Here is a 12,027-nt window from a genome sequence, read left to right on the forward strand (position 1 = left end):
GGGTGACTGGGCCAGTTAGGCTCCCTCAAGAATTTTGGCATGGTATATCTATTCATGCCAAAAAGGAAAAAAAGTAGAAAGAAAGAGATAAGAGAAGGCATACTTCTTCTTCACTGGCCAAGTAGATAAGAGGGATTTCAAAGAGCTCTTTCTGGGAACATTGAGCATTTCAACATCATATTCTATCTTTTATATTATACAGAGGTCATGGTATCTGTGTTAATTCTCACAACACATTTTCAACTTTCTTCTGGCCTTGTAAGTCTATCGAGATTCTCAGTCATCCAAGTCATGGTTGTCCTAAAGGTGCTTTTTCAAAAGGCAACTGGACTTTCTTTGTTTTTCCTAGAAGATGTTAAGCTTCTCATCCAAGAAGCTTCTTCAGTTCTGACTGAATGGTGGATAATGGAAGGATTTATGTTCCTTACAGTCATTTGGTCATTACCACTCACTCTGAGAGTCATTGAGGCCCACTGGAGGTTTATCTGTGCCCTCAGGATCACCTGAATAGTGCAAATGAGTGTGGAACCTTCTTGGAATCACTGAAAGGAGACATTTCTTACAACACAACCCTTTTGGCAGTTCCAAGAAATGATCAGGGATCCACATGCATAGTTTACGAGGCATAGTTTGACCAGCCTCCACTACCTGCTTATTTAAAAGCAGTTAAAACCTCAGCCAAATCTTGTACCAGAGCTATGAGATCTCTTCCAGGTTTCCTCTGAAACCCCACCTGAACAGCTGATCAAGCAGGGTAGGGCGAGCCTCAGAAAACCCCAAGCTTAAAGAGTTTATTTGTTCCTGACAAGTTAGTTATTAAACTAACATATTATACTCTAAATCAGCATCAGTGCCATGGGACAAATTACACATTAGCTCTGGGAGAGTTCAGTTGGAAGTCAAATTGGTTACATTGATAATATTTTTGACAACCAAGCTGTTTAATAATTGCAAAGAAGATATTTGAAATGCACAAAAATAAATTGTGTTCTTATTTTTAGGATCACTATGATTTTGGCATGAGAGCTATAAAAACTGTATTAATAAGAGTTGGTCAAAGGCGTCAAGAGTTGAAACAACAGTAAGTTTTCTTAAGTGGTTTATATTAAAAATAGAACATTATTATATCTCAATTTGTGACCTACAGGTTTTATATAAAGAAGTGTAGTAGAGGAGAGACCTGTTTTACTGTAATCCTATTTGTATTTCTTTTGAGACAGACAACTAAATTCAATAGATTTATCTATGAATGCCTATTCTAGCATATAGTCCTTCAAACTCAAAAGGACTTATTGCCTCATAGAATTTCAACCTAAATTACCAAAATTCTAAATATTCCTGTAGGAATATCTATATTCATTAACCAGCAAAAATGCATTACTATTCATGAATTAAGTTTCTTGATCAGTTTTGTTTCTGACTTCCTAAGCATTCAAATTACAGTTCTGTCATACCATAAGATAATGTTTAATTTGTAAGGGGGGGAGGGAGGAAGAAAAGAAGGAAGGAGCTTTAACTGACATTAATTAGCCATTGTGCAGTTAAATATAGGGGAAAAATTTAGAGGTATATGGATTAATACAAATATTAATTTTTAGTATAGAGTAGATATATTGATATCCACATTAGTGGGAATCTTCTGCATACTTTTTGGTGTAAATTCAGTTTATCTAGGTCCTTTTTGCCAGGTTTATTTACAAACCATACAAATTTTTAGATGAAATGTTTTATTTATTTGTTTGTTTTGAACATGACGAAAATTCAGTCAAATGTACAACTTTAGCAATATATGATCAAAAATGTGCATTTAAGAATATCTCCTTAAAAATGCAGCATGGGTGGATTAATGAAAACATTATGGGACTTAGAATAACTCATGAAATTCTAATTATTAGTTTTCTTGTATAATAGATATAATAAAAAAAGGTTTTCTGCAATGGAGGAAACTCTAATCACGATTGACATACTGAAAGAAGTGAATTTGCCAAAGTTAATTGCTGAAGATGTTCCAGTATTTGAAGACATTATCAGAGATCTCTTTACAGAAATGGAAGTTCCAAAAGTAAATCCTAAACGATTAGAGGTAATAAAAATAAGAATAATTATTGTTGATATTAACTATAAAAATATTTTTAACATTGGGGTTTTTTAATGTTATTATCCATTCAGTTTGAGTATTTCAGTGATTTTGTAAAGGAGTTTAGAGCTGACCTTCGGGTAAATATGAGTAAGCCATCAAAGAGGGACTTGGACAAGAGTTAATAAGATCCAGAAATAGAAGGAAGTGAGAGAAAGAAACAAAATGACTCTGCTATAATTTTAGTATAAGATGGGACAGAGAAAAACATAGACAGGCTTTAAGGATCCTGTTAATATATGCTATAACAGTAGAGCAGTATGCCTGGAATCCCAGTAATATTGGTGCTTTCACTTGGCCTATCTTGAAAAACTGACAGATATTCAGGGAAGACGGGGCATATTCAGGTGTACATTCAAGTCTATTCAATGTCAAGTCAGTGAAATTGATTGTGACTCTTTAATTTTTCCCCCCTAATGTTTCCAGAATAGCTATATTTTTCTTAATACTAAGGTTTGGTTATTTTATGTATTGTCAAATTATTGATCAGTCATCAAACTTCTAACCATCTGTCTATGTTTTTTAAATAGAGTGCAATATCTCTTGCAATACAGCATTTATCTTTGCAGCCTTGGGAAAATCAGATAGAAAAGGTTATACAACTATACAATCAGCTTATGGTGAGTACAATGGGATGTTAATCAGGTAAAATGTGATACAGAAGTTAAATATGATACAAGTACATAGAACTCAAAATTTTACAGTGAGGTCTTACATTATAGGAATTGTATTCCAGTAAATGCCAGAAATGGATGTTTCTGATGGAATGTAGTCAGGAGTCGCAGGAGGGAGAGCCTCTTTCCCAGAGCAGCAAAGAGACATCAGAGCTTGGAATAGCTGCTCAGCAGGAAGAGAACAAAGTTCGACCCTCCCTATCAATTCACAGAGTATATCAATAATTATTACAAATAATTGCTTTACTCTGGCAAGGTTCTGTTGTAGGCGAATAACAATAAAGGAACTACTCAGGAATAACTCCATATAATTGTTCTTTGTTTTTTGGGACTGACATGTTGCTGCAATTGAGGAGTACAAAATCCCCATCAGTATATGCTTATAAATCTACACTTTGTAAGACCTTTAGTTTGTATTTACTAAATCATTTAAGGAATATGAATGTTGCAGATTTGATATTTTAAAATACATTTTCAGGCTCGTGCTGGTGTGATGCTTGTAGGCCCCACAGGTGGAGGAAAAACTACCATCAGAACAATTTTAGAAAAAGCTTTGATAATCTTTCCATTAGTTGATATGGAAAGTGCTACCAAACTTGATGTTTTTCAGGTAAGGATTTTTTAAAATTACTCTTATGGTATGAGTAGTTGATCTCTTTTCCTATAACCTTACAGAACAATAATCCATATGAATTTCAAAATTTTAAATATTTACTAGTTATTAAACTAGTTTGAGTAGTTGGCAATCATGTTGAGGTATTGCTGTAAAGTGTTCTGGTGAGAATTATGACACAAGACTGAAAATCAGCCTACTGAAAGAAACTGTGCTTGTTAGGGTAGCATGGAGAGTGTGTATCTATAAAGTTGCCAGGAGTCAGACATGAGTGAATGGTTAAAACAAAAAGCTTTGGCAATATTCAGTCAACTTTCACTTATTTCAGAAAGCTACGGAAGCTTTGGTTTAGGTGGATACTTGAATGGGAGCATACCAAGAAATTACAGGACAATATGTTGGATAGAAATAGAGAAATTATTCAGGAAGAAACCAATGGCAAAACATGTCCATATTTTTTACAGAAAATTACTTATATGCAGGGGTGGGATTCTACCAGTTTTCCCTGGTTCGGCTGAACTGGTAGCTCCAAAGATCACCTGAGAGAGAACTGGTTCGCTCAGATGATCAGCTGCTGGGCCCGTCCTCCCACCATACTGACCTTTATTTCCTGCTTTTCAACCTCAGTTGCATTGCATGACACAGCAGATTGTTGTGTGTCAGCTGTTGAAGACACAGGGAGAGTGCAGGAGAAGGTCAGTAGAAAGGCCTCTGCGCACGCACAAAGCACACCCACCAAGCCATGCCCACCGAACCAGTGGTAGAACAGTTTGAATCCCACCACTTATATGTCTTCATCAAATCACCCAAGATCATACTTGATTTGAAGAAGACTTTACTATGGTACTATAGTAGGTCCTTGCTAAATGTCCACTTGTTCAGTGATCATTCATATTTAAGATGGTGCTAAATAAGGGAGACTTATGATAGGTTCTTGTAGCTGGGACCATTGCAGGGTCATCACAGTGATTTGATTATAATTCAGATGCTCAGGAACCAAATTGCAGCAAAAATGTTGCAGTGTCTCCTAGCCATGTGATCATCATTTGTGACCTTGTGTACGTAGGATCAATCAATAACAAAATACACAAAACCCTTTTTTATTGGTGTGTATTTATAGGAAATGAAGATAATTATTGCTCATTTAGAAGGATTTTTTCCTTCCTCAGAATAATTCAAAGAGAAGCAAAGTGGATACTTTTGTTGTAAATCCAAAGTGTGTTACTATTGATGAACTCTTTGGACAGACAAATCCTAGTACAATGGAATGGTCAGATGGATTATTATCATCAGCAGTTCGAGGATTTGCCAAACTTGGAATAAAAAAAGCTAAAAGAAAAGATCCAAGCCTTGGTATAAATTCAGAAATGCAGGATTTATATACAGTGAGTACACAGTAATGTAGTAGGATAGTGAGATATTTTTATTTAAAAAATGTAGTTACATTATTCATTTAGATACTACTGAGTGTTTCTTTCATTTTTTTCATTTAATAACTTTCCAAATCCAGTACATTCTTTCCCAAATGATGGAAATAGTTTATTAAAAATGGTAGATTAAATGACAGATTGATGATAGAAATGATAGATATCTTAGTTAGACTCCAAGACATCTGTTTAGCTTTTAAAATCCTCAGTTTAAATGGTTACAAATATTTTAAATGTATGATTCTCTGAGTTTTAAGCTGCTGCTCTTTTCCTGTTTACTTCCCAGGTAGTTTACTTTTTTGTTGGGTGTCCTCTATTTTATCAGACATATGAAAACACTTTTCTTTCTTTGGAAATCCTTGAATCTCTATTTGTTCTGAATGCGTTGGAAGCATATTCCAATCTACTTTCTTTTCTAGCTTCCCAGTTTTGCCTGTTTAGCCTTAGCTTGTATGGTGACTCTAACTAGAAATAAAACTCACAATCTGATTTTATTATGCTTTATTATTATTTGTCTAAGATTGAAATTGTCTTAATTAATTAATTAATTTAGTATTTGGCTTTGTAGTTGTAGTCTTCCTTTCACCTCATTATTTTAAGAAAATCCAGGATCTTAGTTATGTTTATCTTTGTAAGTTATAATTATGTGATGTTCACCTAATGTTATCTATTGTTGTATAATTACTCTCATTTCTGCTTTTAGCTGAATACAGTGAATATAGATGATGCACTTGTGGCTGATGAAATTGTACAATCAACAGAGAATATTCAATGTTAGTATAATCTTGTCATAACAAATATGGGAATTAATTCATTATTGGGTGTATCTTAGTTAAAAATTTAATGTAGACAACTTTTTGATGTTTAACTAATTATACATTAGCTCTACTGAAATTAGTTTCAACATCCTCCCTAGGAACAAAAAAGTAGCAATGGAAATCATGTGATAGGTTTTTGCTCCACTCACTTCCTGATGGAAACTTAGGTTTCTTTTCATATGCATCGGGATATTAACATTCTATTGAATGAATATGTAGCTATTAATATATTCTGTTATGTGCTATAATGGAGAGAATGAGTCAGTTAAGAACCTGAACTCCACAGATCAGTGTGAGAAGAAAAAGATATGTGAATCTCACAAAGTGATGAAAACCTTGAGAATATCAGCATATGCCATAGGAAGTTTGTTAATGGTAGTTTTAGGCCAGTCAGTTTCTCTCAGCCCTTACCTCACAAGATAGTTATTGTGGAGAAAATAGGAGGAGAAAGGAAAATTAGATATGTTTGTCATCTTGAGTTATAATCTCTACATCTATTGCTGAGGGGTTGGATTCAAAAATTTGAACAACCGGTTCTGTGGGCATGGCTAAGTGGGTGTGGCCATGTGACTGGGTGGGTGGTTGTTCTTCTTCTTCTTCTTCTTCTTCTTCTTCTTCTTCTTCTTCTTCTTCTTCTTCTTCTTCTTCTTCTGCAGGCCCCCATTTTTGGGGCCTTCTGGGCTTCAGGGAAGCCTTCGGGGGAGCATTTTTGCTCCCAGAAGGCTTCCCTGGGGCTCAGGAAGAAAAAAAAAACAGAGCCTGGAGGGGGCATGCAGCACCACCCCCCATGTTCCATTTTGGGGCCTTCTGGACCTCAGGGAAGCCTCCTGGGGTTTTTTTCTTTGCTCCCAGAAGGCTTCCCTGGGGCTCAGGAAGAAAAAAAATGGAGCCAGGGGGGTGCTGGAGACACCAATGCTTTATTGCATCCTGGGACAGCTGATCATAGGAATAGCTGATTGTCAAGAGGGGGAAAAATACCTTAAGGAGTAACTGGGCAGGGAAGAACACAGTCAGCAATGTTGGGCATGTATGTGATGTTGTGCATGTACAATCAGGACTGACTGGGCAGGGAGGGGAGGGGCAGGTAGAGAGGAGTGGGGACAGCCAGGGGAACAATTTGTTGGTTCTCTGAACTGCACAGAATCATAACCCCTGGCTCTATAGAATCGGTTCAAACCAGTAGAATCTCACCCCTGCTATTGCCTCTAGTTGGCAATAGGTTTATAAGTGATGAAAGCCAGTGCATGGTCACTGAATTCTAGCAAAATGGCATCTGATGTAATATTCAGCTCTCCTACTGATTCTGTTTCAGGAGAGTCTGCTAGATGTGTTGACTCCAAATGTGTGTGTATGTGTATGTGTACAAGGACCTTAGAGAAGCTCCTCCATAACAGACAACCAAAAGAACAATAAATGAAGCAACATTGTCATTCCATACATTGCAGAAATATTGGAAAAACTCAGGAGGATCTTCAGCCAACACAACATACGTGCACGCTTCAAACACAAAAATACACTAAGGCAGAAGCTTTTCCACCAGGGGTGGGATTCTACCAGTTCGGAATGGTTCTATAGAACTGGTTGTTACGATTCTGTGCAGTTCAGAGAACTGGCAAATTGTGCCCCTGGCTGGCCCTGCCCTTCTCCGTCCGCCCCTCCCTCCCAGTCAGTCCTTATTGCACGTGCCCAGGAGGCTTCCCTGAGGTCCAGGAGACAAAAAGGGTCCTGTGGGCATGTGTGTGTGCTGCGCCCCCCCTGGCGGTCCATTTTTTACCTTTCTGGCCCTCAGGGAAGCCTCCTGGGAACAAAAATGCCCCCCTGGAGGCTTCTCTGAGTCCCTAGAGGCCCAAAAAACAGAGTGTGGTGGGGTGCTGCAAAAAAAAAGAAGCCTACCTAGCCACTCCCACCTAGCCATGCCCACAGAACCGGTTGTTAAAAAATTTGAATCCCACCCCTGTTTTCCACCCCAAGGATAAAAGACCTAGACACAAACTGAGCAACATGGTCAATGCAGTAATCCATGTGCAGATCTATACATCAGGGAAACAAAACATGGCACAACTTAGGAGAACAAACGCATCAGGACTAGATTCAGCAAACCATTTGCATTTAAAAGACAAAGGCCATTCTTTTGAAGACAGCAAAATCCACAATCTGGACAGAGAGGACTGCTGGTTTGAAAGAGGGGTCAAAGAGGCCATATATGTCAAAATTGAACAGCCCTTGCTCAACAGAAGAGGGGGATACCACATCTACTTCCAGTCTACAACATAGTTCTTTCAACGGTTCCCAGAAGCTTCCACACCTATTTACACTATTCAGGTGACCATGATGACATAGATAATCCTCCAGGTGGCCCTAACAACTCACTAAAAGGATGCAAATTGTTGAGGTGATTCCCCATTAGGAGAATGAGCGCATACAGGGAGACGTAGTGAGAGTGGTGAAGAATAACACACAACTAGCACACAGATACACTGTATAGTAAAATGTAGGTTTTTGCTTCCAGTAAAACAGTTAAGCAAAGTTCAAACAAGCAGTCCAAATCATTCACAGTTAAAGCAGTCAGTTTTCAGTCCAGGGATAATCCAATAACAAAGTCCAGTATCAAAAATAGTTCAGTAACAGACTTACATCAAATCCAAGAATAACAGTCAATGGGGAAAAATGGAGGAACGGCAACACTCTCCAGAAACACCAAAACAGGAACTAAACAACCCAGGTTTCTGGCTCCATCTTATGGCCGTTAGAGGAACCACACCCAATTACACTTTTAGCATTCCCTTAAAGAGACAGTATAAAAATGTCTATCCTGGTTTATGTATTTTCCAACCTAACTAACTGTTAGGTGACTTACATTCCTAACACAAATGACCAGCTGTCTGCAAGGAGTATAAATCCTTTCATTCCCCACCATCCAGTCAGAGCTGAAGAAGCTTCTTGGATGGGAAGTGAAATGTCTTCAAAGAAAAAACAGAAAGTCCAGTTGCCTCTTGAAAAAGTATCTTTGGGATGACAAAATATACTAATTTTGTGCAATTGTAGGGATCTTTTTTGCTTGTCAAGTCAGGTGATATAACTTTTGATTTTGTGACATTATTAAAGATACCAAATACGATGACATAGTTTATGAAAAACTAAATTGCATTTTTCTCGGATGTCACAGAGAGACTCAAAATTTGCTGCGAGACATCTTCTGAAAAATGTCCAGAGAAAAGAATCAAAGAATAATACCTCTTAAATTTTAATTTCTTGAAGAAGTTTTTTATAAGTCTATGTTATAAATTAAATGATCAAGAGAAAAATCTTACTTGAAAAAAAGTGTTACCCCTCTTTACTTACTCTTTACAAATTTAGTTGCTTCTGTAAGTTTTTAATTAGAATAAACTGGTCTTCTATAATATTTTTTAAAAAGTCTGGTACCAGAAATTCCAGAATTGTCTCTTTCTGCACTATAAGATACAATTTAGAGGTCCTTGGTGCTCTCAGAGCTGGGTTATTTTCTTGCAAAGGTTTCATTGCCTACACTTGTCTCTTTTGTCTCTTTTGAATGATATATAGATGTTGTTTATGTCTATGTGTCTATCGATGGCCATTTTATCAGAGTTACAGGTTTCCAGGAATTCTTTTAGCATTTTTGGACTTTGTTTGGTCTAAGTTGGTCACACTTTTCCCAAGTGAAAGTATGGTTAAGTCTGTGTTGTGAAATTAGGAATGTCTTCTGATGTAGTGGCTGTTGTAGTCCTTACATTCCATCGCTCCAGCCCAGCTCCACCGTGCATGCGTGCATGTCTCCCGCCAGCCAGCTGGTCTTCGGGTCTCTGCTATGCATGTGTGGGAACAGGGCCTTCCCCAATCACCACAATTTCCCCCCTAGAATGCCTTTGGGGCACTCGCGCATGCATTCACACGCATGTGCACTTTGGACATGCGGCACCAAAAAAGTTAACCATCACTGTAAATAGTCTGTTGGTGTTTCTGAGATGTTTTTGATATATGAGTGTTATCCTTTTCACAGCTTGGGTTAGTTGTGCTCTATTTGGTTGAGCGGTCAGGTACTTTTTGATGAAGTTGCATGGAAATCTATTTTCTTGGAAGATGTATAGATGATCTGATTCCTTTTTCTGATATTGAGGATGCTACAATATGTTTCTGCTCAGCTAAATAGTGTTCTTACATAGCTTTTCTTGTTGGAAGTTGAGTTGTTACTTGATGAGTTGGTAGTGGAACACTTGGTGTGGGTGGTTTTCCAATAAATTTTTATTTCTAGTTTGCCATCGCTGTCTCTACTGATGGATAATATGTTGTTTTCTTCTTCCCTTGTAAATTTTATATATTTCAAAATGTTGTTAATGGTTTTGTGTGTGTTCTACAGTTGGTCCTTTTTTATTATGACAAAGGTGTCGTCTACAGATGACTAAGGATGTGTGAGTCCTTTACAACATACAGGATAAGGACTGCAATAGCCACTATGTAGGACAACAAGCAGAAGATTAGCAGAACAAAAGACATTATGAAAACTCTTTAATTTCACATCATATGACAGATATAATCATAGTTTTAAGTGGGGAACTGTGTGCATCCTTGTCCAAGCCAAAAACTAGAGAATTCCTGAAATTCTGGCACTCTAACAAATCATTCATCAATAGGCACATAGGCATAAACAACATCTATGTACCATTCAAAAAAGACAATCAACAATATCATTAGTGCTAGAAAACCTCCTCATCAGCAATCATCACCCAAAGATGAATATTAACAAATCAAAAAGGAACTGCTCAACAAGCTAATAGTAAAAAGCTTAACAAAAGAACCACCAAGATCATTCCCACCCATACCAAAAGGACAAGTCACCAGAATATAAAACGAGAATAAACGCCACTCCCTACTAGCATTGACTATGTTCCCAAATTGGGTAATGACACATCCGCAAAACAGCAACCAAGATCAGAAAGCACTAAGCACTCCTCATTTCAAACCAGAGCTACAATTATTCTCTTCTATAGGTACAATTTAAAAAGATGTTATATATAGGCACAATGATCCCATAGCAGATTTTTCTATTGTTCCCATTAACATATTGTAATGTACCATTTAAAAAGCAATAACAGCATTTTTTTCTCTAATTTGATTATAAGAAAATAGATAATTTGAGAATAAGATTTAAATGTGTTTTCCAAAGGAAAAAATGGATATGTGATTTTTAAAATATTTTTTAATAAAATTGTTTTTAATTACTATTTTACATTTTTAAATGCGTTTAAACTAGAACATTTAAAATTAATGCTTTCCCCCCGCCACACTTTTAGGTGAAACTTCTGTTGACTGGCAGTGGATTATCCTTGATGGCCCAGTAGATCCACTTTGGATAGAAAACTTAAATTCTGTGCTAGATGACAGCAGAACATTATGTCTTGCTAACAGTGAAAGAATTTATCTATCATCAGCCTTCAGAGTGATATTTGAAGTAGACAGTGTATCTCAAGCCAATCCAGCCACAATTAGTAGATGTGCCATGGTTTACGTGGTAGGTTTTGTTTAAAAAAGTAATTGTATATTTTCACATAATATTCTTTATTTTTCATTTGCCAATAGCAAATAAACAAAATAGTTATATTTGCAAAGAGATAGGTGGTTTAATCCCATTTAATGAATTTCAGATGTAAAGTGTGTGCACTTGACTAGATAAATATATTCCATAATAAATATTTCATAATTCCATTTCGTGACTATTTCATGACTATTCTAGAAATTAATGAGATCAGACCCAACCTAGATCTCAAGAATTAAGCCATTAGGGATTCATTGCTCACTTTTTTCCACTTTCTCTTCTGCTGATTTGTTATTTGCTACAAATATATTTTCCATTTTAGTTTTTTGCAGGGAACAGAGGTTTTTGACATTCAAATGGATGATCCTAGCAACAACTGTAAACTTTTTCTGCGTTTGTTGTTCTTATTCTTGGGAAGTAAGCAACAACTCTGTATAATAAAACTCAGGAACAGATCTGAGAATTATCAGATGACAGATCTGTATGGAAGAGATTTCAAGTTGCCCCAAGAAGATTTATTTAGTCCTTTTTCTTAAAGAATGTGACTTTCTAATGAGTCCAAATCCATTTTTCTAAACATTTCTTCATTGCACTAAACCATCTGAATTCTATCTTGTTAAAATATAAGATTTTAACTTGTACTTCACTCTCCTATAAGTTAACATGTATATGCTAACAGTAATAATCATTGCGTATATATAATGCTAACAGAAAGTAGAATAATGAGGTAGAACAAATAGTAGCATTGACATAATTACATATTGAGGATACAGAATCATATTTTTTTAAAAAAAACTTCTACATAAA

The 12,027-nt window shown here is 36.5% G+C and overlaps 1 protein-coding gene across 1 annotated transcript in view; it reads left to right on the forward strand.

The window, feature by feature from the left end:
• The window catches only part of DNAH14 (dynein axonemal heavy chain 14), a 244,663-nt gene that overhangs the window by 96,670 nt on the left and 135,966 nt on the right, over positions 1-12,027 (forward strand). Inside the window, 7 exon segments of the mRNA XM_087929036.1 lie at positions 1,002-1,081; positions 1,912-2,083; positions 2,668-2,757; positions 3,290-3,421; positions 4,594-4,809; positions 5,555-5,624; positions 10,979-11,196. Coding sequence (XP_087785162.1) covers positions 1,002-1,081; positions 1,912-2,083; positions 2,668-2,757; positions 3,290-3,421; positions 4,594-4,809; positions 5,555-5,624; positions 10,979-11,196 — 978 coding nt within the window.

Source organism: Pseudonaja textilis, chromosome 1 (assembly GCF_049901715.1).
Source record: "Pseudonaja textilis isolate UNSWEBS1 chromosome 1, rPseTex1.2, whole genome shotgun sequence".
Classification (NCBI taxonomy): domain Eukaryota; kingdom Metazoa; phylum Chordata; class Lepidosauria; order Squamata; family Elapidae; genus Pseudonaja; species Pseudonaja textilis.